Source organism: Aulonocara sp. 'chitande type north' Nkhata Bay, linkage group LG7 (genome assembly GCF_057382095.1).
Source record: "Aulonocara sp. 'chitande type north' Nkhata Bay isolate Kocher_YH1m ecotype deep benthic linkage group LG7, A_spYH_male_GT1.1, whole genome shotgun sequence".
Lineage (NCBI taxonomy): Eukaryota > Metazoa > Chordata > Actinopteri > Cichliformes > Cichlidae > Aulonocara > Aulonocara sp. 'chitande type north' Nkhata Bay.
Window position 1 is genome coordinate 12,600,322 of NC_141350.1, and position 27,331 is coordinate 12,627,652.

Consider the following 27,331-nt stretch of genomic DNA (forward strand, 5'->3'; position numbering starts at 1 on the left):
TTATTCTCAGGAAATGACAAAAATGAGAGACAGCTAATTCTCAGGCTGACTCTGTGTGGCAACATTGCATTGCAACATTAAAATCACAGAGCAGAAAAAGCCTGAGGGCAAAGAGGATTTCAGGCACTTCCATCAACCTGCATGGAGACAAGAACTCATCTTACAGGGCGGTCTAATGAGATGTGCTCACTTTCCCTTCCCAAACATAGTGGAAAGATCCATAATTCATTAAAGCAAAACTTATGTTCGTGCATTACAGCTGCCACCGCTTTAAAAAGACGGACACATTTCCTGCCCTTCTTCTGAAAGCCCTTGGTGCCCTGCTTTGCTCTGGTGCATGCGTACTTTGTGCTTTTAATTTCTGCTGAAGGTGGTTTTATTATGCAGACACCATGGGGGTGGTTACACTCCACTGAATTAATGTCACCTGATTGGATGCCAGGGAATGGAAGAAGGGTAAAAATATGAATATGGAGCCTTTGAAAAGTTTGAAAGTGCATTGAAAAAAAAATCAGGTAAAAGAGAGGCTCAACGAGTATATGACCTGAGCTAGTTTGCATCCCCTGTTTTTGTTTTCCTGGTGGGCCATGAAACCGATGTGGCTAGTCAGGTGGATTTTACTCCTCCCTCCCTGGGCCAGGTTAGGCAGAAAGATAACCAGGATGCCAGACAATCACAGCAGAGCTACAGCATTCTCCTCTTGCACTCCACTCTTCTCTTTTCCACCCTGGTGACGTCAGCCCCCTAGACCACACGACTCTGCTGCAAACAGCACACCTGCTGGCTTCACAGTCCATCTGGCCCCGCTCCATGTCTTGCTCAGCTCTCCGAGCAGAAATGCAGATCTGTTTACAACCTGGGCACACAGTCACGATCCTATAGTAGCTGCGGTTTGCATTTCACGCTTGCTCGCTGGGGGAAAGAGGAGTGGTGGCTCTGTAGCCCGCTGGTGACAGCAGACACTAAAGTGACAACAATCACGCGTCTTATTAGGGTTTCGTTGTTCCCATTACAGGTTAAACAATTCCTCGGTATGCTGCAAGATGGTTTTGCTGTGTGTTTATCTACATGTCGCTGACTAATCAGGAGAATTCTCCCAGGGTTTCCTTACATCACTTCACCACAACTCCACAGCATCCACAAACAGAGCAGTTGCTGTCTTGTAATTGAAGTGACAGGCCCTCTCACCTACTACTAAAATCAGCATGAACATAAAACTGCACCATCATCAAAGCAACGCTGGGAGTAGAGAGAGACCAAAGGGAGGGAAAGACGGTTATTATGATCAGGGCCTGGGCTTGTTTTAAGTTTTTAAAGAAATATGCCTGCGCTGACAATATCAATCGTTTGTTTTGGGTTCTGGAAAATCCCTCTTAAAAGAGGACATGTGCCGTTCGTGAACACCGGGAAGCTGCAGCCATTTAATCATCACATCCAACCCTGCATCAACAGCACATGGCACATCTTTGGTTTTATCAGTGTAGTGGCACATTGTGCAACTGAGGGGGCATGTTTCATGGGATACCCTATGTGCATTGCTGGAAACTGCATGGACAGCGTTACCAACAGCCTCCCTTCTCAAGATTGGAGAGGATATTATTATTATTATTATTATTATTATTATTATTATTATTATTATTATACAGAGGGAGGGGAACTGCTTTCATTCATTACTTTAAGAGGATAGTGAGCTTCTGGCAACCACTCAATCCGAGCTTGAGTTATGTCTGTACTACAAGGCTCCCTGACGTCTCTAATCCCACGACCGAATTCTCTGATGGTTGAGGTAATAGTAGGTCATGAAAGGGGGAGAAAAAAGGTTTGCACAAGCCTATTCGGGATGGCAAAATAAATAACTACACGTTTCTATTTTAGGTCTAATTTATCTTGGTTGACACCAGCAGCAGGAGCAGGAGCAGCAGCGGGGCATTCAGGCACTTGCTGCCACCCCCCCCCCCCCTGATAAAACACTTGCTTTTCTGTCTGCCAGGTCAGACACAATCGCAGCGCGCTGTGGACTGAATAAACAGGTGACTAACCTGAATGGTGCACGTATATTCCGTGTCGTCCAGCAGCCTGACCGTGCAGTTGTATTCCCGCTCAAGATTCCTGACGCTGCCACTCATAAATCGGCTCAACATCTTTCTCTCCCAGGTTTCGCCGCTCTGCGTCTACAGGACCAGAACAATAAACTCGAACACCAGCATGCAAGTGAATGTCACATTGACCGCATTTCCCGGTCCCCTGAACGACCAGCAGCCACGGATTCAGCCGCCGAGGCAAGCACCATTGTTGTCCCGTTAAGTTTTCCGTGCTGTGGGCCCGTGCTGAGAGCGAAATCCAAGGATGCCCGCATCCAGATCCAGAGGCTGCTCAGCCCTGCTGCTCTGTGTGTGTGTCTGTGTAGAGCTGAGGATTATCTCTCACCATTCACTGCTGCCACTTGAGCAAGCGGGCGGGTCCAAATGAAAACTGACGTCAAAGAGAGCCAACGGGAGTGTGAAGTTTCAGTATATACTGATTTTCTTTTCTTACGCCTAATTTTCCCATGACCAGCAATTATGCATTAGAAAACTTTTAAAAGGTTAGCTTCTTTTTATGACTCCCTCAGTATGAAGTTAAAATTATTCACCCAAATCATGCTGTGCGAGGAGCAGTGTGAATCCTTTAATGGGTCTTTGGAGGTAGACTTCAGGTTCACGATGAAACGTTGGAGAGAAATCAAGCTGCTCCTGCCTGGCTGACCTAAAACCAGCGGCGTCGGGTGTCACACAACTTCCCAGGTGGTGGATATTAAATGTGTTGGGCTGCCACCTGCAGGCCATTCGTTGTCATTGCGGCAAGCAAATTGAGTGAAAATGTTTCGTCAGCCTAGAACGGAAATGCAAAGCTTGTATTACAACAACAACAAAATCACGTTAAAGTGGCGTAAGAGTGTATTAACAATTTAAATCGATAAAAACAAACCGTCCGGAGGATGACGTACATCTCTGCCGTGACCCGGATTCGAACCGGGGTTGCTGCGGCCACAACGCAGAGTACTAACCACTATACGATCACGGCGAGCTAACGGGGACTGACTGCACCCCGCTTATTTTTGTCTTTAAGTAGAGTACGTCATCACGATGCTTCGAGGTCGAAAATTGATTTATTTTAACCGTCGCCTAATCCACTAATCCACATTTATGTCCAAGACATGAGTTTTTCATAATCAAACACTTGAAGCTAATTGTTGTTGGATCACAAATCTAAATTGTCTGGTGAAAGTGCCTTGCTCAGAGGTTAGAGGAGATCTAGACTATTTTGAGCTGCAATTGTAATTGGTTTTTTGGGTTTTTTTTTTTTTTTTACATTTTCTTTCATAACTAACAGACTACTTGAGATTAAAAAAAAAGCATGTACCAATAAACACACACATATATACAATAATTAATAGTGCGGTTGATATTTTTACTAGCAAGGTCAAGACTACAATATCCGTTTCTTATGCAGGAAGTCGGAGAGCTAGAATTGCCCCCCCCCGTGGGCATTATGTCCACCTGCTATATGGTAAAATGTAATCACATTATTGTAGAAGTACAGTACTATACAACTCACGAATCACCCCTTATTTCTATTTTGTTTCCAGTTCGCCAGACTTTTTGTAAGTTTAAAAAAAAGATCTTGAGCAATAATCTCGAGTCAAAGTTTTTTGGACACTCATTTTCACACCATTTTCAGCTTTTTTTTTTTACACCATGGTTTTTTGTTTGTTCTATTGTTCCATTTGCTTGTTCTGCCACTTAACACTGACCAGTGAACCATTCAAGCATAAGAAAATGCAACTAGCCAAAGGCACAAACCAGTGTTGGGTCTACAAATGACAGACTCAGCAATCTTAAATTGCATCTTTAAGCACTTTTAAGCTGTTTATAGCAGCCTGTTGTAAAAACACATAATTTATTCCCATTTCTTTACCAGAATCTGCAGAAATTGCCAAAGATAGAACAGTTTGACAGGATCCATAAGATATTTTTTGCACCAACAAGGTGATTCCCAAAAACCTGACAGCTGAAAACTTGGCTTATAGCTGCACTAAAATAACATTTTAAAAAGAGGAAACTGAAAAAGTGGAGGACGAAGGCAGAAGTGGTGAGCTTAAAAAGCAAAACAAAAACATGGCAGATGAGCAGTATCTCAAACTCATGTTCTTAAGAAATATGAAAAAAAAACAAAACAAAACAGAAAAAAACAAAGTTGATGAAATCATAAACTGAAGACTACCTAAAGAAATTACAAGAAAGCTGCCTAAGACAGTTCAGACTTTTTTCGATGAATAAAGGTGATCATAGCAAATATTGTCTTTCAAGCTCAACAGAATTGAACAAACTCTGTTTTTGTCTTATTTGCTGTATTTCCATGTTCCAATAAATCAGAGCACCCATATCCCAGTTTACTGAAAACAATATAAAGAACTGAGGGGTGGCTTGAGACTTTTGCACAGTAATATATCGAATAATGCAACCCACAGCATTTTTTAGACTGTATACGACAAAATTAATTTATCTGTTAGGTATAGGCTATGCACTAAAGGAAAAAAAATCTACTTTGATTTTTCCAGACTTAGCAGCTACTTGAGATTTTAATTCTTCGTTTTGAGCTAAAAGCAAATTTTACTCAAATATAGTGACAATCTGATAATGTACGTTAGGTTTAAGACTTAAGACAGACAACAGATATTAACTGAATGTTTCCAGCACCTTATTGAATTAATGCCATGAAGAATTTAGACAATCCAAAGGCAAAAGACGGCCCAACCCAGTACTAGCGAAGTTAAAACTGACATATTTTAATTTATTCTACAAACTTGAATTAAGCATCACTGTGAAAATGCTCCTTGAGAAAAACAAACAAACAAAAAAAACAACAACCCCAAAACAATTAAAATGTAGATTTTAAAGTTCAACAGCAAAACATATTGATATAATAAATTGCTTGTTTGTTTTTGTTTTTTTTAAAAAGTGATCAACGTAGTATTCTTCATTAGATAAATTACTGACAGTATTGTCTTCATTTAATAATTTAGGCCAGCCAGCTTGCCACTGATGGAAAAAACAAAAGTGTTATATACAATTAATGTTTTCTAAGCATATAATTTATGATGAAAATCAGCTTACAGTGTTATTGTGCCTACTAATCTAACAGCTGAAGGCTGGTAAGACAAAAACAAACCTCAATCACTTACTCACTTATACATTATCATCATCATTCATAGACAAGTACAAACATGTTTACAGCAACTGTAAACAAAACAAGAGATTTCCAACCAGTATTTACAAAAGTAGTACCAGAAAGTTTTAATGTGGACAGCTGAAGTCGTTCTCATCATTCTCTTCAGGTTCATTGCTCCACGTAACAGGAATTTTAGCAGCACACACCGCCTTTCTAGTGAAAGGGCGGCATGACCCAGTCTGATGCAGCGGGGGATTGCTGCTAGCGATGTTGCCCATGCTTTTAGCAAAAGCGCCTTCTCGTGTCCTGCCTGCTGCTCCATGATTCCTCCTGTACAGCTTGCAGGAAGCCACGAGAGGCTTTCCTATGTCCACCTGCTGGCTTTCTGTCTGACGCAGTTTACTGTCTCTGTGAGTATAGTGTAGATCCACCTTTATGACCATAGACTCCTAAAAAAACCAAAAAAACAAAAACAATTATTGTAAGGAGTAAACACTATTAGAGAAAGGTATTAGTATAGATATATGGAGACATACCTTGAGCTTCTGAAGAGCACAGAGCCTCAGAGTACAGTCTGGGTTAACATTATTCATAAGTAGTAGTGAGTCCATCTCCTCTGACCTGCCAGACCTGGAAAATATGTCTTCCATTGTCTGAGGATTAAAAGCACAAATAATGTTATTATTATTATTATATATGTAAACCATCTTCATCAATATAAATAAACAGCTGTATTTACAGTGGTTTGGCACTGAATCGTTGCTAAAAAAGTGCAGTATCACATTCAAAAATCAGCCACTAGATGTCAGGATTACGCAAGAGTCAAAGTCAGCCAAACTGACGGAATTATTTCACAAGAGCAGAGCTGCTCATAACCATTACTGCTTCCTGAGTCATCTGCGGTTGCAGCATGCTGGAAGCCTATATATGGGCAGAACTTCCTCACACATGTGAAATGTGGGTGTGAATGGTCATCATTGAGAAATTCATTTTGTCTAGTGGAAACTGACAAGCATTTTGCCATGAGCCATGTGGAATTTGTCGTGTAGGGACAAGCTGAGAATTTTATCCAAATCCTGAGTTTACTGATAGGCTTTGCCAAAAATCAAAAGCAGTTATGTAACAGTTACATTTCAGTGTATTGCAATTTAGACATACTGCCATTAACAATGCCCCTGCCTTTGTACTCCAGGGCCTACTTAGGCTTGTTCGGATAGCCGAATTTGGTGAAAAAGTCTGACAGTGAAGTGGAAAATAAGAAATACTTACAGGTATACTGCTTAGTGTGACCACGCAGTCCTGGGTATGGGGGCCTGTGGTCTTTACAGTGGCAAAAGCTACGAGAACATTAGAGTACAAAGCTGAGAAGCTGACTTCCACTTCTACTCTGCAAAGAAACATCAGCCGCTTCTTCCGTGGTAGCTCTGAAAGCAGATGTGAAACGTTTTTGGTTTTTTTAAATAGAAGGGAAAAAAAGCATGCATAAAAACATGTTCCAAAACTTATTCGACATTTCATTTTTTTTTTTTAAATCATGATGCTATTTACTTAAGGAGGATTTTGCAGAGCCCATGACCAAATTAGGACTTTCAGCAACTCATTTATCTCAAGCCACAGACTTTTATCTTCCATCTAGGAAGAGTTCTTAGATTAATCCACAATATCAAGATTCAGTTTGAGCAAATGTGCAAGAAGAAAATACGAGGAAGTCTGAGTTGTCAAAACAGACTTCCTTCCATCAAAGGGGAAAATGCACAGCGTAAAATAAACCATTTCCCTCTTTGCATTAATCAAACGGAATCATGAATTATGCTGAAAAAATCTTAAACCACAGTGTGCAGATTTAGTTTGTCACACATTGTTGAGTAGGAGGTGAGAAAAAGGTTAAATAGTATCAGTCACTCTCTTTGTGGGGATTTATGTTTCAGCGAGAGAAATCTACGTCATGACCGCAAACACCTCCGATGTAACTAACAGCACGTCGGGTCAACGAAGCCCACAGCCACTATTGTTACTGGCCCGTTCGGCACAGTCGCTTCCCTCTTGTACATTTCCAGCTGCTTTTTTGAATTCATCAGCATGAGACTAACAATCATGGCCTCGATATAAGTGCTCTCAAATGTCAGCAAATTCCTGGAGGAGGATTTCTGAAATATCGGAATGGACGTCAGGGAATTTACAAACAAGTGCAAAAACTAGAGGAACAGATATGTTTGACCGTGAAAAACACTGACCGTGACAAAGAGGAGTATTTTTTTTTCCTATCATGGCTTGTGCAGTTTATTAAAGACTGCGACATGGCCGCATGTTAATTTGTTTTGCTTCAGAGGAAAATAAAGCATATTTGCACATATTCTGTCACCAGCAGTAACATCGATAAAGACAAAAAAAAAAAAAAGAAGGAAAATGTTCTCCCATCTCACCATTTGCTTGTCTCCAGCAGGCATCTCGCAGGTGAAGCTCTTTTGTGTGGCCGGTGGTTCGAACTGGATCTGCAAGGGATCGTGGTTCCTTCAGTGTGTGTTTGATCTCCACCGCCTGTTTGCCTGTGATTAGAGGATCTCTGCCCAGATCTGGTGGAGAAAAGGAGGGGTTCAGATGGAGGTAAATACAATGAAATACAGCAGCTACACACGTTTTTAGCGTTTCTTTGGCCCCTTCCTTTAACTCGGTCCTGTTTAAACAACTTTAAGAAAATCAGCACTGCTTGAAAACTTTGGCAACCTTGCAATTGTCCTAGTGGTCTGTTCATCTTAGGACAGCAGTGAGTGAGGAATGTTCCAGAAACAAATATGAGAGATTCATCAGAATCTCATGGTTGTATTTGAGGAACTCTGGGATATTTTTAAAAAAAAAAGGCATTTTTAAAATTCACTGTTACTGATGACACGAGTTTTGGGAAAAAACCCTATTCACAAGATGTCAAGCATGCAAAACAAAAGTCATTAATAGGACTAAACGGGGGATATTCAGGGAGAACTAAAACTATGCTCACAGAATAGGACACAAATTTAGAGTTGTCATCTGAATAAAGCAAGTACACTCCTTTAATGAGAGGGTTATTGCTATAACACAAACAACCAAACGAGAGGCTTAAAGAGGCTCACAAATTTAAAATAAATAAATAAATAAATAAGTTAAAAAAAAGAACAATTTTCATATCCAACACCACACTTATTCATTTAAATATTTTCACACACCGAGACAGGGCTGTCAGCAGGATGTCCTGTTCTGGTAAGTCTAATTTGTTAGTGAGCCCATGAGACCAGTGGCAGGGAGTGCCCAAACTGCAGAGCAGCTGTCTTGCACTCTGCAGCTCTCAGGTTTCTTGCTCTTCTCTATCCAACAGTGTGAATTTCCAAAGAATGAGGTCACATGCTAATGGCATTTTGAAAATTTCTTCTACCGGGGGCCCATCAAACTGACAAACACACTGAACAGCTTCCCTTCATCGGCACAGTCATCGCTTTACTTACAGGACCCGAGTAAACAACATTAAAATGAGATACAAGCGATTCCAAAAGTTGTCTGTGGTCCGTGGTGTATACCAAAGGGCAACCTGTTCCCCTCGGTGCTGTTTACCCTTCATCTCTAACTGTCAGCCTACTGAATTATGTGTTTATATCCCTAATAAACTGAACAGAAACAAAAAGAAGGAAATGTACATTTTTAATTGATATGTATGGTTTTCTTAAAAATGAAACAAATGATTTTGGTGTCAGCCACATTAATGTCTCACTCAGTCAAAGCCATTTCTATTGATATAGCAGCCCTTTATATTAGGCATTTTGGAAATGAATCATCATGTAAACAAAGTAAAAACCCCATTCTTAATTTTCCAATTTAACTCTTACCCTCTGAAACCTTCTCTAAAACATGCGTGACTTTCTCAGCTTGCAGGATGTGCTTGTTCAAGTACTTTGTAAAGATCCCAGTACTCTTGCCCCCGTCCTGGACCTCGAATGCTTCAGCATCTTCGCACCTGTAATAATTAAAGGAGAGGGGTTATTTTTATTTTGCATGACTTTCTACAACAGTGACTTTCTAAAATTTTATGCTATAAACCAAAAACAAGCTGCACATGAAATCAATTAATTGATTTCCCCCCCCCCCATTTGCAGTTGAATACAAAACAATTAATACTACATACGTGGCATAACCGTAAACTGTGTTCCCGCTGGGTGCCAGTGGCTTGATGGCAGATAGTAAGGAACCCTGGTTGTACCTACAGAGTGAAATGAAGTTAAACAAATAACAAATCTATGTCATGTTAACTGAGCTTTTACAAAGAAATTTACATATCCAGATATCGGCTCCGTGCAGAAATTAATTATTGCACTTACCATTTTCTACAGGTGTCCAGCAGGATTACACTCAGTGCAGTCTGCCTTTCCTGCATGCTGAGCATGATCCTCTGCACACAGACACAGTTTTCGGTTCCGTACGGTTGCGGAGCATCGACGGACACCAAGTAATTCCTTCCCGCATGCTCATAACCATGGCCCGCATAGTAGAAAAGGCCTGTAGAGAGAATACACATCTGATTACTACGACAATAACAAAAGTGCTGCAGTAATTCTGCAGTCCTGGAATACATGACAGTCAATCTGAGGAGGTAACACATCATCATAAAGATGCCTGACTTCTAATCACATTTGTTTCATTATTAACAACAGAAAGAGAGAATAGAAGCAGATAATATCACCTCACAGCTCCAAACTGTGCTATTGACACCAACACTTTTTTATTTATTTATTTTTTAATAACACTAACACACTGTTACAAGTGGAACAGTAAAACATAAAAAGAACGAGTTATTTAACAAGCACGTGGAAATAGCCACACCGTCCCACATACGTATGAAGTCATACAGCCGTTATCTAACATTGATGACAAGATAAGAACCACGGAATATGACGAAGGAAGTTACAGTGCTTTAGGTGCCACATAAACCTCTAAATAATAGCATCAGCATTTTCTAAGAACAGCAGCTGAATACTGAAATTCAGCTAATGACAAAAGCTTTTTCCAAAAGAAATAGGCAGGAAAAAAAAATTATAACGCTCACCGTAAACGCCTTTGTCAAGGAGATGAATGAACTTCTCAATAGCAGTAAGCATCTCCTCTCTGGTCAGATCCAGCAAGGAGACGACTCTGAAGCCAAGCTGCCGCAAGAGGTTGCCGAGCTCATGAACATCCATGACGGGTGCCATCAAGGCCGGGTGGTTGGAGTAATTCAAGTTGCCAATAAGTAAGGCGACCTTATCAGTGGCTGCAAGAAAGTTCAATGTCTGATTCAAAAATCACTCCAACACAAGAAAATTCTCAAACACTCTGACAGTTTTCCTCTCCACACATCAAATGACAAGATGTTTCTTTCCATTAAACTTTACCTGTGAGCGCTGCTGGAGGAGGTTGATCACTCTTCACTAGAGATTGTGCTTAAAAAAAGAAAACAGAAAAAGGAAGCACAAAATCAGTTCATGTTAAACAAAAAACTGACCTAAAGTAGCATTTCTGTCTGGGGAGCATATAGAGAACAATAGAACTCAAAGATTCAATAGTATTCTCTGTGAAAGTCACTTTTATTCCAAGTAAGTTATAAACAGGAGAATCGCTTCAAGAACTAGTTTCACTTTACATCACTTTCCTGTTTTGTGTATAAGGCTTGAGCCCAGCACTATTTGGAGAACAACTTCCTTTTTAGTCTGTAGAAATGGGAAAGTACCTCCAGCATAATGGAAACAACTTAGTGCCTTAGAGCTAAACCAGTGGAATGAAAGGAGTGTGAAGCATTTATTTTTCTCCTTGACACATTTTATTAGTAATAGAGAAAGTAAAGGAATGGGAAAGAATACAGTCCTGAAACTGGGATAAGACAGGTATCACTGTACTGATTTTTGTTTTAGGTTTCACTTTCAGCTTACCAATGTCAACATCGACGGGCTCAGTCCACCTCTCTCCTAGTGTGTTAGATAGCGAGCACAGGTATGTTCCACTGTGTTCAGCTGTCGCGCGCTCAATCTGCAAATATAATAAATCACATTGTTCGTGTCTCTGTCCAAAAGTGAAATATTAACTACATTGTTTAATGAATTACACAGTGGGATCAGAGGTAAGAAAACACTCCATCTTCACCGCCGTTCCTCCTTACCTGCAGTGTACCGCTTTTCATGTCCAGCAGTGGCTGTCCATTTCTGTACCACTGGTAGGAAGGAGCTGGGACACCAAAGGCAGCGCATTGTAGAACAAGTTTTGTACCTGGTTGAATCTTTTGCGGCTTGGGGTTGGTGGCAATGTGAGGCTCACCTTGCCAGTCTATGGGCAAGCCTGACGATTCAAAGAAAAAGACGGGTTGAAATGAAAACTGCATCTATACGACAAAAATGACATGCAACCAGCATGATGATTTACCTGATTTATCAATGTCCAACACCTTGACCTTCACCCAGTTGCTGAACACACATTTATAGTACTGGTCATTCACTCGGCACACATAGAGCTGAGTTTGTTGAGCTCTGATGGTCAGATCAGCTAGAGTGCCATTAGGTACCTTAGGGAGGAAATCATTGACAGCAACAAACGGTCATTTGCACACTAAATCCAACAAGAGTGCTTGAAAACTAACTTCTTGAAAGTTAAATTCACATACTTCTTTTTTTGCACCATCTGTAAACCATTGGTAGTTGAGGATGCCCGTGCCCTGAGCACGGACACTCAGAGTCACCTTATGGTTCACAGGTACACACACAGAGACAGGATGACGCACTATCACAATTTCTAGTGAGGAAAAAAACAAAACAAAAAAGCGACAACTTCAGTTTCATAAAACCAAACTTAGTTCTGTTTCGCTGGAAAAAATAACACTAGTGAAACAGTGCTGGTGCTGAGATTAAAACATACCACTGATCATTGTGTGCTTGGGGAAGGATCCAGTCATCTGTGCATTTTCTTCTTCTGCCGAACTGTAAGAAAATCACTGCCTATAATATCCCCACGTACAGAAAAGAAACTCCAAATGAATGGCATGAAAAGGAAAACGATGTATTTAACCTCTCATTTCTAGTCAGGTCAGCTGTTAACCGTACAAAAACTCCAGGATATATTTAAAAACGTCCTAACTGAGTAATTAGGTGTTTAATATGACCGTAACTATTACGTGTTTTACTGCATACCTGCCGTCAACCTCGGACTAGTTGAGAAGCTGTCACCCCTCGGCCAGAATATGTTTTCCTGTTCTCAGGCTTCATAACTTCAAATTTATAGCCCGAACTCTTCCTCCCTTTCCCGGAACGAGAAGGCGCACGCACACATTACCGTTATGTCTGTAATACTGGAGCACCCTTACAACAAAGCAGTAAAGCCCAATCCATATCATGCTAAAAACAAACCCAAGTCTCCTTTTAGTTATAATACTGAAGCATATCTTACACTTAAGAAACAAAAGAGAGCATTTCTGTGCCTGTTAGAGCGATGTAAATTATTTAAATTAAAAGCCAAACTTCTTTTTCTGGCATTACGGTAATGAGCAATCTGGCCCTTTTCAGCTGATGCATAATCACTGTCTGAGGTCAGAGTCTGGAGAGCAGCAAAGTAAAACGGTGTTTTTCAGTTCTAGTTAGTTAGTTAGTTAGTTAGGCTAACTCAAACTTTACTAGATGTCTGTTCGTGGTGCAACGCGAATAAAAAATGTCACGTTGAAGACAAGCAAGCTTCAAAAACCTTGCGTCATAGCACAAATCTGAAATACGGAGTGTTTAAAATGTCTCTTTATATGTTTCAGTAGATATTATGGTCGACCATGAACGCTTATTGGCTGTTTATAAGCATTTAATTACAACATATTCCAACAATTTGTTTACTAATCTATAATATGTGGTTTTATTTTTGTAAAGTACACAATAAAATGTACGATTGAATGCCTATGTTCTATTTTTTTTAAAGGGGCATTAGGTTTTAATACATATACTGGCTTAATTTTGGGATATTTGCTTGTTAATGCTACATTTTATATAAATGTAATAAAATGTGATAGGGAAAAAAAACCCCACAGAGAACAGAGACAGACATTTGAGAGGAAAGAGTAAAATGTAGCAATCCTGACAGTAATTTTAATGTTTTAAAAATGAGTCATCAATAGCTATTCCTTCCTTCCTAACATTATTAAATCAAAGTGCAGGTTTTGTAAGCCTTTTTTTCCCCTTAGGCCATATGAGCAACAAGGAGGTCAATGTGATTTAACCATGTGTTGCAATACAAAGTGTATATGTGTGTTGGAGGGGTGGGGGGTAGAGGGGCTGTCCTTTAGGAACTCCTGAGCAAAGCATTGGACTTAGACCATTGGCTGTTATCAGCTACATCATGAATCGAGTCTACATATAATCCACAAGGGTGTCTCACCAAGATGGTTAAGTTTTTCCAGCTTGTTGAGCCGGATCCAAACACTGCAGTGAGATTTTTGCATTGTGAATGTTAATGAAAAGATAGATTTGAGGCAAATGTGTTCTAGGTTAAATGGGTAACATTTTGATCTGAATTCAGTTTGTTTGTAGATTTCTTTGCTAAAGTCTAAAGTCTAGTTTCGGAAAATCTGATGTGCTCTTGAACCTATTTGTGGGCCTGCTATAAATAGGGCCACTCTGGCAACACATGCATGTCTATGATAGGAGGTTACAGAGAATTTCTTCACAGACTCTGGCTCCAAAGTAACACTGACAACATCTTAATGGTAAGTTGGAAATTTAGAGAGTTTTGCCGTGAACAAGAAAGACATCTCTTGTATTCCTAAGACATACAAGTAAATTACTTCTCTTAGGTTTGTGTTTGACCACTAACAGCGCTTTCTCAACCCGATAGCATGATCCTATTTATAACTTGCTCCAATGCAATTGCTTTGCTTGGTCAGAAAGGACGAGCACTAGGGCTGAAATGTGTGTTTGAGTTTTGTATGGGTAAATAACACAGAGTGTGTCGTTTGCTTTCTTTAATTAACAACCAACAGGTTTTGTTGTAATTCTGAAGTGTTTCTTTTATCTTCTCCAGGAGCTTCTGCATGGACAGCAACATTTAATCTGAGCCTTGATCTTGGAAAGCTGTGGATGTGAAAGCAGAGTGCTTTTTTAGCCTGGGTGATTTATCTCAGCTATCTCGGATTGTAAGTTTTTGGTGCGCTACCATAGTGGACAATGACTTCTAGAAGGCTGATGACTCGATCTTTTTCTGGCAATGGGAGGACAAGCAGCTTCAGTGAAGACGAGGCTCCATCTTTCAATGGCCGCAATACTTACCTCTCAAATGTCCGGCCTGAAAACAGGTAGACAGTCTTATCTGTATTCTTTATGTGTTTGTAGATCATGTTGGTGAAGCAGATTGATATTGTATTGATACAGATTGATACAAGAAGAAGATATAAAGTGCACAGTGATCAAGAAAAAGAGTCTTGGTCTGGCAGGTCGAATAAAAAAATCATAAAATATAATAAACATTTCTTTGTATCTTTTATGTCATTTAACTGGTATAACACTTGATCAAACTAGACCCATTAGATGAAGTTTGCCAAATTAAACACAACCACTTAAGTTTTCAGATAAAATCAGATATATCACACAAATAATTGCATGTGCATTATCTATAAACTGTAGGAGGAGGACAGCTGTGAAACAATTTTACTGGGGTAGAGTCCCAATACGCAGACCCTAATTAATCACTGTCGTTGCTTCGTTTGCCTCCTCTCTGAATAGCTATTCAAGGTATTCTCACTACAGGCCGGCGAGGTAATCTCTATTTTAAAACACTTCTACCCACTAACATCTTAACTGCAAAAACTGGTTTACTCCACGAATGAAACCCACACAAGTTTTGACTGACCAACATTGGTTTCAGTGCTGGGTTGGCAAGTTTGTTTTGCTTGACATCTCACAAGTTTGTGTCAACCTTTGACATCCATGTCACTACCAGAAATTCCCATTAACATCCTTTCCTGTTGTTTTAATTTAAAAATTAGAAATAAAGTAATTGGAGCCTACTAGTTAAAGATGAAAGGGTTCACCTGATTAACTGAGATAAATTATAAAAGTATCCACTATTTCTATTTGAAGCAAGAAGCTGACTTTCTAATGGATCAGCAATTCCTTTCAGGAGCACGTTGTGCAGTGTCATGGCTCAGCTGACTGAGGACATACAGCCATCTTTCGAGACCACCTTGAAGTCAAAGGCAGTCTCAGAGAACTGCAATGTGAAATTCACCTGTGTGGTAACAGGTAGGCTTACGTCAAGGTAGCGTCTGTGCCCTGTTGTTTTCCGGAATAACTGAAACCTCTCAGACTGAGCTGGGTGTGAAGTGGCAGGATGTGACTAATATGAAAACAAAGGATTTTGCTTCGAAGGCAGCACTTCTTCCTGTATTACTTTTTCAGCACAGCTTAATTTTGAGCTCGTTTTTCAAGAATTTTTGGGCCTCAGGCAAGCTAGATGGTTGGGCCAACATGATGCAATAACCAAAATACATTCAAGTGAACGCTTCCACACTGTGTTTTATTAAGCATGTCATTATTTTTAATATATGAGAAATTTAGCTGTTGCACATTAACAGCACAGTGTAGCACAGGGAGTGTAATGTTTACAAGCCAGAGGAAAGGTGTTCATTATATCATTTCCATGTCAGGTTACCCAGCTCCAGAACTAAAGTGGTATAAAGACGATATGGAAATGGATCGCTACTGTGGACTCCCGAAATATGAAATTCGTCGAAATGGAAAAACTCATACCCTTCATATTTACAAGTATGTAAGACAGGCTTGCATTAATCATACTGCAGAGAGGTAGCTCTTTGTTTGTTTTAATGACATTAACAAGAGCTTCTGTTTCTAGCTGCACAGTAGACGATGCAGCCATCTACCAAGTCTCAGCCAGCAATAGCAAAGGTATTGTCTCCTGCTCTGGTGTTTTGGAGGTTGGCACCATGAATGAGTACAAAATCCACCAGCGCTTCTTTGCTAAGCTGAAACAAAAAGCAGAAAAGAAGAGAAAAGATGCAGAGGAGCAGATCAAGATGGAGAATAAAGAAAATGTTCAGAAAGTGAAACCACTGATTAGTCCAGAACACCCTCAGAGGAAACGGGCTGTCCCACCACCAGAGGAGAGGGAAGTAGCCAAAGAGTCTGAGGCTATAGAGGAACTGGGAGCTACTGCAGAACCTAATGGAATTAGCTCAGAAAATGAGGAAACAGCTTCTTTGGCATCCCGGGACAGAAGTCTTGAGGACGAGACAGGTCCATCAGACGAGACGTTGGCCACTAAAAGAATAAAGATGTCAAATGGTGTAGATGCTGGAATTAATAGTAGCCGAAGCCATATGATGGGAGTTGGAGGTGAAAACTGTTATGATGGAGGAATCAGTTTGGCACAGTTTTTGGCAGAGACTCTTCAGTCCCAGGCTGTGGAGGAAAAACAGAATTCATCTCAAGCCGAGAAAGATAAAGAAGTGGAAGAAGCTGTTTTGTGTGACAATCAAGAGAAAGAGAAGGAGGAAGAGGAGCTGCAAAAAAAGAGAGAAGAAGAAGCAAAAGCTCTACAGGAGGAATATGAAAAAGAGAAAAGAAGAGAGGAAGAACTGGCCATCAGAAGGGAAAAAGAAAGAGAAAGGCAACCCCAGGTGTCGCACACAGCAGCCCATGGCAAACATGGCCCAGACATCAAACATCACAGCAAGGGCCATAAGGATCACGACCACCACCACATCCAGACCTCCATTTCCTCTATGCTCCACTCAGTCAAAGACTTCTTCTTTGGTAAGAGTAAGAAAAGCACTCATGGTCACACTGAGAATGAAGAGGCTGATTTTGAGCACTCAGTGGAGGCTCCTGAACCAGAAATGCCACCATCATTTCAGCTGCAAGAAGAACACAGTCCAGACATGTCCAAACCTCCTACAGAGGAAGTCGCGCCTGTGGAAATGGATAAACCCAGAGAGCCTTCAGAAACTACCGTGGCTACAGAACACGAGCCACCGTCAGTAGAGCCAGATACATTTAAGTATGAAGACCATGCACAACACTCGGCCCTGCCACCATCACATGAACTGCCACAAGTGGAGTCCACAAGTCCGAGTGTGACAGAAAGTGAGGAAGCCGTGGAAGCCATGGAGGTATCTGTGGGGATGGAGAGCAGCAGCGCAGGTGAAGAAGTGCCACTGCCCAGGCTTCAATTTGTCACAGAGGTATGTACAGGGGTCTTCCACAGCAGCACGTTAGATCCACTCGTGTAATACAAAAGAGCACGAGTTGAGCACAAAATGAACTTCCTCACCACCCCACACAAAAATCGTTAAAAAGAAAATTAGAGGGAAAGAAGTGCCTTTGTGTGAGTGTCTGATCGTGGTTATTTCATCTCCAAATAAAGTATCAGTGAGTTGTACTAAAAATTAACACCTAGATAAAATGATTAAGATTTCACTATAGAACAAAATTTTATCAGTTTTTAAGTTTTTTTAACATCCTTGAAAAAAAAATCAACTTTCAGTTTTCAATCAGATTTATACACAAAGTTTTTAGAAGTGGTAAAGAAGCAAAAACGATGATTAGATGTTGTAATCATGAGTCTCTAGACAGTTAAAAACACGCATAATATTAGTGATCAGCAACTTTTAGGAGTGAGTCAGCATAAGGGTGTGACACAACTGTTTTGCTGCAAAGATAAACCACACAAAAACAGTGTGGGAGAAACAGGGAAGCTTAAGATGCATTTCACTAGTTACATGCAGGGGCAGGGGATGTTGTGCATCTGCACTGTAAGATAGGCTGCATGTTGGGTTTCGCATGTTGGCTGTGGTGAATGGGGCCAGGAGTGCGTCAGAGATCATGATGAAACCTGAATGTCAGATGCGGGTCTCACATTACAAACAGGGCTTTGCTTTAAAGAGGTTCAGCGGTAGTAGAGTGAGTCCGGCGGCAGGTCTCGGCATGAAAGGAAGGGACACATTCCTCACTGCCCCCATACCTTAAAATAAACCCTTTCCTCATCGAGACAAGAGAGAGGAAGGCAGCACTTCTGTCATCTCACTGTCCAACTTGTCAAATAGCTACATGTATGTTAGAAATGTGTTTTTTTTAGAGTTAAACTGATACAGTCTATGTGTCTGACCTTTGGCCTTTACAGCAAGCAGCCTTAAACTGATCACCACACAATTCTTTGATTTTAAGTGAAGTTTTTCATTAGTAGTTTGTCTTATCAGTTACACAGTTAAATATGTAGCACAAGTGTATTGATATTTACCTGAAATTACCCAATAAGCATTACACTGTTACCTTTAAAGGTTTCAGACTAGAAAAAGGTGTTACTGTCATGTTTCGGCTGTGTGCAGGCAGGAATTGGACCCAAACGCAAACTCACTAGAAACAGGATTGAACTCAAAATGGCAGCCTTTATTGCTGAACAAACAACATCTACAAAACCTAAACTGAGAAGACGCTAACAAGAGTCACAGGGCGAAACACACAGCATGAAGGAGATCACGACACTGATACAGAGAAACACAGGGCTTAAATACACTGGGAAATAACGAGGGGAATGAGACACAGAAAGGGAGCACAGCTGGGAGAAATCGAACATAACGAGACCCAAGGGAAGCGAAACGCAATACATTCACGTAGGACACAGTCCTTCAAAGTAAAACAGGAAATGTAACATAGACACAGACTTGACTAGGGGAGACAGAGCAACTAAGAAACACAGAGAACAATAACAGGGAGACACAGAGGGCGGCTAACTAAATAATCAGAAAACTAAAGAGAATACAAGAAAGCCAAACTAAGACACGAGACTAAAGAATAAACTGGGGCAACAAAGAGAACTAAGATCGTAATACAAAAACTCAGAGACACAAGAAACTCAAAACACTGGGTCACCGACCCAGAACAGTGACAGTTACATAGTTTTAGTTGCACTTTTTAATCTCTTATTTATTCAGCTTTTGTTTTTCTGTGCATTTTTTAAATGTATTGTTTGCTTGAGAAGAAGGGGAATATTTATGGGATAATATGTGATAACTTAAGAAGCCTTATATGGGTATTATGAGCCGCATTAAAATGCCACTAAGTATTAATAGCTTTGACAAGTAAGTAATTACAACTTCTTCGGTTGCAAACAAATGTTTGTAGTTGTATTCATAAATTTCCTGTGTGTGTTTTTGTTAATTGTAACGTAGCATTAATGTCCAAGCGGTGCACAATGATATGTGGAAAAGGGAACTGAAGTAGCTATGTTTAAACATCCACCTGCTGAGTGATTGCATATCCATAATGTGGAACTACAACTGTACCTTTGCTATGTTGTGGTTAGGTACAAGGCTCTTTAAATGAATAATGAGAGGAAGTTGTAACTATTATCTGAACAATCTTTTCTCACATGATTGTGACCTTTTTTTAACACACAATGTACACAATGGTGACAAATAGCTTCAGCTTTAATTTGAATGCGACTCCAGTTCCCTTCCATCGAAAGCTGCAACTTCTTTTTTTTTTTGGCAGTCACTGCCGGCCACACTTATTGTCACGAGGCATCACATGGTTGCTTTACAGCTATGTATACATTTTAATGATGAGGACAGAGGGGAAACGCGCTCTAAGCGGGAAAAAACAAAAGGAAACTAATGACACTTTTTTATGTAACTCAAAGCTTGACCACTCTGTGATCTATGCTTTCTAATTAGGACTTTTGCTCTTCAGAGTCAAATTCTGTTCTTTTTTTAATTATCGGCTATTGTTGAGGCTTGAGGCTACCCAATATTTACATTAGATTTCTATCTGTCATGTGTGACTGCTCTTTGGCTGAGCTACAAGCTATCATTCATTCACCACCTAGCAAATACTTTTGTGTAAACTGCACATCAATGTCAGCTTATGCGGGAAATCCCCTGTTTATCTTTCAACCTCAGAGCAAAACAAGTGCACTTTCAAAGCCAGTGGAATTTCACTTCATAACTTTGAAGTGTTTCATCCAGAAGGTTAGTGAAGGTTGGCGTAAAATGTTAATCAGTTAAAGCTCCAAAGGAAAGAATAAAAAACTTTTTTAGCAATTTTAGTGGACCCTCACAAATGTAAACTGCTGTCTTGCACATTGTAGGCAGTTTAAAAAAAAAATGTGGCTAAAAGAAGCTAACCGGTCAAAAAAGTTACAAATATTCAGATTTCCTGTAGTTGTTTTGTAATTCATGGCACAAAAACTTGTCAGAATCTATGACACATAGTCACAAGTTAGAGGTGTAAATTCGCTTTAACAAGATTCTTAAAAACAAGAAGAAAAAAAAACACTTGAGACCGAAACACATACAGTTCCTCTATAACTAGTAAATGAAAGTGGTAAAAATATTTGCATCCATAGCATGCAACATAATGCATCTTTAGAGGGAGTTCTGAAACATAACATAATAATACATGTACAGCATCTTGGTCAACAGGTGTTGTTTTAAATGTGCTATATAAATAAATGTGACTTTGACTGTGACTTATACTTGAAAATGCCATTACGATGATTTTTCTATTTTCAATCAGGCTGACTTTAAAGATAAAGACACTGAGGTGCTCTCGGTTATCAAAGAGGTTCACGTCACTGAGCAAGAGCTAGATTCACCACAGCGTAATCAGCAGGCTGAGAAAGATGAGTCTGTTCCAGAGGATGATAAGTCTGCCTTGCCACAGACCCAAGACTTGGCTGATAAAGAAGGGGGCACCCCAACGCCCACCCTCACCAGCTTGGGAGAATGCTGGACTCCCCCTCACAGCATCGTCTCAGCAGCGGAAAGCCACAGTCCTGGAGAAACGCCCACTGAAACTTTGCAAGAAGAGGGGAAGCAAGGTGAAGTTGACATGGAGGAGGCTAGCTCTTTTAATGAGTTACATGAGGAAGAGAAAGCCGAAGTGAAATCAAAGAAGCAGGGATTTTCAGGTATAAACGGATCTGAGATGACTAAATTGTCAACATCTTCTCTGGAAAGCCAAATAGAGGCGTGCGAATCTAAAAAGCCTGATCAGGTGCTTTCATACTTTCCTGATGTGGAATCATTCAGTGCAGAGACACATTGTCTAAAAGAGGAGACCAAATGTACTTCACTGATTCAGGAAATGAATACAGGATTTCCGCCCACTACACTCCCTGAGAGTTTAGACAAGGTTGACCTAAAAATGCAACATAAACCCACTCGTACTAGGTCACAGGAAATCACAGAAGTCGGCGATGTTAGTGCTACACAAAGTTCAAGCTCTGGTTTTACAAGAAGCGGGGGAAGATATGAGCAAAACAAAGCGGCAAATTCTATTTTAGAGAAAGAAGGACATAATAATCTGTGTGACAGTCTAAAAACACAGGAGCAAGTGTGTTTAGAAGTGGAGAGCGCTGAAGTGAAGAATGAGAGTTTACAGGTTGAAGCGGAGACAGAAAAGCAGACTCCAGTGAACGCAGAAGAGCCGATTCACTCAAAGATAAAGCAAATGGAGGAGCAGAGTAATACTGCACATCAAAACATGAGTGGGAGTGGCTGGAGTGGTGTGCATTCAGAGAATATTCCAGCAATCCAGATATCGACTATTGAAGATATCCCTGATAGTAAACCAAATGTGCCAGATCTGAGCCCAAGTGAGCAATTTCTAATCCCCAAAATTGAAATAATGGAGGCTGAGCTCAAAGAGTCTACTTTGCCACTAACTATTTTGGCCCTAGACAAGCCAGACTCAAGCAATTTGCAAAAACATGATGCAACTCCTGCTTCTGACTTGTTGCCCACGCAGAAAGGTATGCAGAAAGATGATCACATTTCACCTACGGAGAAAGTAGAAGATGTTGCACAATTAGACGGCAAGACAGAAAATACACAGGTGGAAGGGAGGGAAGAGCCCCCTCAGATGAGCTATGCATTAATTCCTGTTATAAATGTTTCATTCACTGATGATAAGGAGGGTGATGCATGTTTAAACAACCATGTGTCAGACACAAAGCAGGCTGTTGAAACTCCAAAGGGGCCTTTGTTTGTGGTACCACCAATTTCTGTCACTTGTCATGAAAGTGATCTACCACAATTCAGCCTGCCCACTTACACTGAGCCGACAGAAATGGAAACTTCAGCTGGCACGCAAAGCGGAACAAAGAATGACAGTGACAAAAATGAGGCTGTGAAGCCTGAAAGTGCTCAAAATAGAAGACCTAACTTTGACGAAAGAAGTGTCAAAGAGAACACTCCCACTGTGCTATATGAAGCTCTGAAACCAAAAGTCGGTGACAGTGTTTCGTTATTCAGCAAAACAACAGTGGACGTCCTTGTCCCTGAAACTTTGAAACCCAAATCCCTCAAAGATGCCAAGACAGAGAATTCAGTGTCAGTTGAAGATCCCCAGAAAAACAGATTTTCTGTTGAGAGACTCAGCTCCAAGCCCCCGACAAGTCCAGCTAGTCTCCGCAAATTAATATCCAAAGCTGCTGCAGACTCAGACAACGAGGCTGCGGCAGCTGAAGATCTAAGCGGAGGGTCTACACCAACGTCATCCCTTTCCTGTGAAAGCAGTCCCCGAATGAAACGCAGAGACAGTCTAACTCTCATACGCTCTGCCACCCCTGAGGAGTTGGCCTCTGGAGCTCGTCGCAAAATCTTCATCCCAAAACCTAAAGAAGACATAGATGGGACACTAGCACTAGATACTCAAGGGATCTTGAGTTACATGTCACCCAGCCAGGCCCGCAGGGCATCGTTACTGCAGGCTCAAAAAACCCCACCTATCGAGAGACGCTCCCCGCTGCTGAATCGCCGAAAGTCCACCTTGGAGGTGCCAAAAGTGGTGGGGGAGACTCCCACAGAAGAGCCGGCCAGCACCAAACGAGAAGAGAAACCTGCTGAAAAAAAGATAGATCCTTTGAAAGGTAAAGTCTTCTTTTGTTTAATTTAGCAAAGGTATAATGAAATGAAGAGGTTTTTTTTTTTTATCATATTAACTAAATATATGCGTGGAATATAAATAAATAATGAGGCAACCTGTCCAGTTTTCCCCCATAACCATGGATTGGATAAGTGGAGACAAATGGATGGATGGAGACAAATGGATGGATGGATGGATGGATGGAGACAAATGGATGGATGGATGGATGGAGACAAATGGATGGATGGATGGATGGATAGATGGATAATTAGCCTCTATGGAGTTACAAGCAATTATCTATTAAATCACAGTGGACTGTCTAATTTCCTTGTTTTCATACTTTTCTCAAAATATATCATTTATATTAAATATATCATCAGTGCAAAAAATGTGAAATAAACTGCCACTTAAGAAACAAGAAACATCACATGAGCTCGACTCTCCTTTCCATGCATCACCAGCTCCGCAGGTTATCCGTAAGATGCGGGGAGAGCCATTCCCAGATGCCTCTGGACACCTGAAGCTTTGGTGCCAGTTCTTTAACGTGCTCGGCGACTCCACCATTAAGTGGTACAGAGATGAGGAAGAAATTCTAGAGGTGAAAAGAAGGTTAGTTTTCACCTTTACTCATTTTATGGTCATAACCACCCTACCTATCTGTAAAATCACATGTTCAATTTGTTTTAGGTATTAAAAGAGCTACTTTTCACCTTTGCCATTGCTATTATTCTGAGGATTTCCAGCCAAAATGACAAATGGGCGGGTTCCAAATATGAAACAATAATGCTTCAAGGATAAGCAGGATTTATTTGGGCCTGAGTGCATCCCATGGTCTTCTGTCATTCTCATATTCTCACTGCAAAAGATGTCCAGCTCATGTGACTGTGAACCCCACAGCTGTGACACAGAGAGGTGAATCTCTGGCTAGACACAGAAACTGTAATCTGACACAATATTCTTCCCATCTCCAGGGTGCATTAAAAGTCTATATATGTGCGAATGGTTGCTGTGTCAGCAGTCTGCTGCCACACAGCACGAGCATCTGTCTCACAGTGACATCTTGTGGGTTGTTGGGGAATTGGAGTCTCTCGATTGAATGCGTTCATGACTGTGTGTGTGGATTTTTTTTCTTTATTTTTTCTTTATTTTATGCTCAAGTGGAGGAGATGAAAGCCAAGTAGCACTGGCAATTGTTCTCGCGTCCAACCAAGACTGTGGTGTATATGGCTGCACGATCACTAATGAATACGGGACGGACAGTACTGACTTCCTCCTCAGTATAGACAGTAAGAAACAGCATGTATAGAAAAAAATCGAAATTGAAATTTAGAGTGTTTTACTAATATTAAATTCAATTTATTCAAGGTTTTGTCTGTTTTTTCTCTTACAGTTATGTCTGAAATACTGCTAAAAGATGATTTGGAAGGTACTTTTTGGTTAAACACTATATGCATCTGAGCCTTTGTTTATACACTATTTTTAACTGGATTCCCAGAGTAACTCTGTTTTTGCTTCAGTTGGAGAAGAGATAGAGATGACCCCGCTCCTGTTCACCAAAGGCTTGGTCGACTCTGGCACTTGGGGTGACAAGTACTTTGGTCGGATCATGACAGAGAGGTTGCACCTTGGGGAGGGCTGCATGCACAAAGCCAGCCAGGTGAAGGTCATCTATGGCCTGGATCCCGTCTTTGAGTCCGGAAGCACTTGTATTATTAAAGTTCAAAGCCCCATCACTTATGGGACCAAACAGGAGAGCAACCTTGCAGAGAGAAATCTAGAAATTACTAAGCACGTGAGTTTCACTGAGGAACTTTTGTTACATTTTAGTATATATGGTTAAATAGTGCTTCCTTCTGCTTTATTTATTTATTTATTTTTTAAATCTCTGTTTTCTAGGAATGCAAAGTCCAAAACATGATTCGAGAATACTGCAAAATCTTCTCAGCTGAAGCAAGAGTTATTGAAACCTTTGGGCCTTCACTAGAGTAAGCAACAGATATATTTTTGTTCTGATAATTAAATCCATTAAAATTATACTATACACAGTATATTACTGCTTGTGATCATCCCACTGTTACTTCATGTTGCCCACAGAGTGATTCCTCGCTATTTGATGTACCGGCCAGCAAATTCTGTGCCGTATGCCACAGTGGAGGCTGATCTTACTGGTTTATTCCTTAAGTATTGCACAATGGATGCTAAAGGGAAACTGGTTATGCAAAAGATTTCTGAGATAGAGCAGAAATGCTGCAGCTTCCAGCACTGGATCCATCAGTGGACACATGGCAATTTGTTGGTCACTCAGCTCGAGGGTACGCCACACATAAAATAATCACGAAGGCAATCATTTAAAGTGAATATTAGCGGGATCATGACCATTAAAGATTCTCTAAGGCTTGTTTTTTTTTTCTAGGTGTTGAAACAAAGATTACAAACGTGAGAGTTGTCACCAAGTCAAAAGGGTTTGTATCGCAGTCCCTACATGCAAAATTATTGTTTGTTTGCTGCTAAATAGCTGCAATAACCCCTCCCCCACCTCCCTTTGTTCTTCAGATACCAAGGATTAACTGAGTGTGGCTCACCTGAGGTGTTCAACCAGTTCCTGACACTCCATCAATGCAACTACTACTGCGGGCTTCTTGGCCTGCGCCCGCTTAAGACTATGGACAGTCTGCAGCAGCCCGCCAAAGCGAAGGGCTCAAAAAGCCCTCTGCTCAACCGCAAAGCGGGGTCTACCAGCCCACAGCTCCAGCGAAAAGGACACAGCCCTCAAATTGCTAGAAAAGCTCATTCTAGCCCAAAGGTGACTAGAAAGGGTCAGGAGACAGAGGACAATAAATCAAGTGCAAAACCAAAGCCAGCAGAAATTACTGATGCCACTGTTGAAAAAAGGTAGGAAAAAGGGCTTTTGTTCTAGCAATATCTCATTGCTTTTATTGGTTTAGTGTTAAGTGTTACTTTCCAGTTATCAAAGGCGGCAAGAGAAAAAGAGTCATTTGTCAGCTTGACGTGGTAAAAACTTATTGTGAATATCTGGCCCCTGTGAGGAGACGTCCATCCTCAGCGTAGTTAAAAGGTTTGTGAGAATGTTTGGCATGACGGGCACAGCGATTTTTAAACCTCATAGTCTGCTTTTCTACTTTTATAGAAGAGGAATCACTGAACTGACACAGCTTTTCTAAGAATCTTTGAACACCTGCCTCAGAGTATTATCAGCTCTATGAGTGGACAAACAACTCTCCAAGCAATATTTGCCAAATAAGCCAACAGGAGATGTCAACATTAAGATGTTTTCATTTAAATGTCGTGTATAAAATGTACATGGCCACAATGTATGTATGTTTCACTCGCTTTCTAGAATGTATTATAAGTATTATACGTAGATGCTGCATGTTCACGTCATGTACAGAATGTGTATCAAGTTAAAGGTGTGCTCATTTCTGGGTTAATATTTATTGCTAGTATTTAAACTTTCTTCACAGCAAAGTTGAGCTCATGCTGTGGATTAACAGCACCATTTTTAGATAAAAAAAAATGTTTGTGTGCACTTTGTTTTGGGCTTTTTTTTTAGTTATTGTGACTGATTGTTGTTTTTCCAGTCCCTTTCCATTATTTTCACATTTTAGATGGCAAAACTATACTTTATCTCAAAGAAAAGAGCTGTTTTGGGAGTGTACCGCTGGTCAGTATTAGGCAGAAACTTCATTAACATAACCTTTTTATTCTTATTTTGCGCGAGGCCAGCAGGGACATTTGGAGACGATAAAGATGAAAACCCGCTCAGTTATCACATTAACTTTGTATTCTTGGTTAAAGTCCAACAGAGGTCAGTTCTCTCCTACAAATAACACCAAACCTGTGTGAAAAGCAAGCTTTGGGAATTTGTGTCTTGATTAATGATTAATAAGGATATTCAGAAGAGTCCAAACTAGCACATGTCAGCTGGTGTCATTTGTGTATTCACTAACTGCATGAAGCCTTATAGATGAAGGAAAAGAAAGCACGGAAATATTTTAAATTGAATATGTGAAAAAAAAAAAAAAAAATAACACATAATGTGTACATAAATAAATGGAGTAAATATGCAAAGTAACATAAAGAACAATAATAAATGAGTGAGGGTGCGAGTGAATGACTGAGTGAATGAATAAATGTGTCTTTGGTATGTTTGGTATGTCACACTGTGTCTGCTTTTCTAAAGAAATAAATATATAAAACAA

At 40.4% G+C, this 27,331-nt stretch overlaps 3 protein-coding genes and 1 non-coding gene across 10 annotated transcripts in view; 1 reads left to right on the top strand and 3 right to left on the bottom strand.

Annotated features, from left to right (window-relative positions):
- frmd5a (FERM domain containing 5a) overlaps nucleotides 1-2,822 on the bottom strand; it is a 73,411-nt gene extending 70,589 nt beyond the window's left edge. For all 3 annotated transcript variants that reach the window (XM_086298628.1, XM_086298629.1, XM_086298627.1), the window contains exons 1-2: nucleotides 2,633-2,822; nucleotides 2,040-2,171 (exon numbers count right to left, since the gene is read on the bottom strand). In XM_086298628.1, the coding sequence (XP_086154754.1) occupies nucleotides 2,040-2,171; nucleotides 2,633-2,641 (141 nt within the window). In that variant the 5' untranslated portion in view covers nucleotides 2,642-2,822. The remainder of the gene's footprint in view (nucleotides 1-2,039; nucleotides 2,172-2,632) is intronic.
- Nucleotides 2,823-2,991: 169 nt separating this feature from the next.
- trnah-gug (transfer RNA histidin (anticodon GUG)) lies at nucleotides 2,992-3,063 on the bottom strand. The gene has a single exon. It is a non-coding gene; the product is annotated as a tRNA-His (tRNA).
- An 814-nt stretch (nucleotides 3,064-3,877) lies between these two features.
- On the bottom strand, nucleotides 3,878-12,500 carry malt3 (MALT paracaspase 3). 2 transcript variants are annotated; one of them, XM_086298638.1, is made up of 15 exons: nucleotides 12,387-12,500; nucleotides 12,115-12,176; nucleotides 11,864-11,991; nucleotides 11,626-11,764; nucleotides 11,366-11,541; nucleotides 11,139-11,235; nucleotides 10,605-10,652; nucleotides 10,280-10,483; nucleotides 9,555-9,732; nucleotides 9,362-9,436; nucleotides 9,066-9,193; nucleotides 7,635-7,784; nucleotides 6,481-6,635; nucleotides 5,748-5,864; nucleotides 3,878-5,660 (listed from the first exon to the last, which is right to left on the bottom strand). In XM_086298638.1, exons 2-15 carry the CDS (start codon nucleotides 12,149-12,151, stop codon nucleotides 5,337-5,339), a joined length of 1,956 nt encoding a protein of 651 aa, XP_086154764.1. In that variant the 5' UTR covers nucleotides 12,152-12,176; nucleotides 12,387-12,500; the 3' UTR covers nucleotides 3,878-5,336. The 2 variants fall into 2 exon arrangements, with proteins under 2 accessions (XP_086154764.1, XP_086154765.1); XM_086298639.1 differs by having other exon boundaries at nucleotides 12,115-12,194; nucleotides 12,387-12,494.
- Nucleotides 12,501-13,659: 1,159 nt separating this feature from the next.
- alpk3a (alpha-kinase 3a) lies at nucleotides 13,660-27,331 on the top strand. 4 transcript variants are annotated; one of them, XR_015130208.1, is made up of 16 exons: nucleotides 13,661-13,939; nucleotides 14,254-14,524; nucleotides 14,952-14,984; nucleotides 15,349-15,470; nucleotides 15,875-15,992; nucleotides 16,081-17,428; nucleotides 20,760-23,115; nucleotides 23,573-23,720; nucleotides 24,270-24,397; nucleotides 24,502-24,537; nucleotides 24,629-24,903; nucleotides 25,008-25,096; nucleotides 25,206-25,423; nucleotides 25,525-25,573; nucleotides 25,665-26,187; nucleotides 26,260-27,331. XR_015130208.1 is itself a non-coding variant. In XM_086298631.1 (16 exons), the coding sequence occupies exons 2-16, from the start codon at nucleotides 14,397-14,399 to the stop codon at nucleotides 26,291-26,293; spliced, it is 5,421 nt and encodes a 1,806-aa protein (XP_086154757.1). In that variant the 5' UTR covers nucleotides 13,661-13,939; nucleotides 14,254-14,396; the 3' UTR covers nucleotides 26,294-27,331. The 4 variants fall into 4 exon arrangements, 3 of the variants coding, with proteins under 3 accessions (XP_086154758.1, XP_086154757.1, XP_086154759.1); XM_086298631.1 differs by having other exon boundaries at nucleotides 25,665-26,003; XM_086298632.1 differs by lacking the exon at nucleotides 14,952-14,984 and having other exon boundaries at nucleotides 13,660-13,939; nucleotides 25,665-26,003.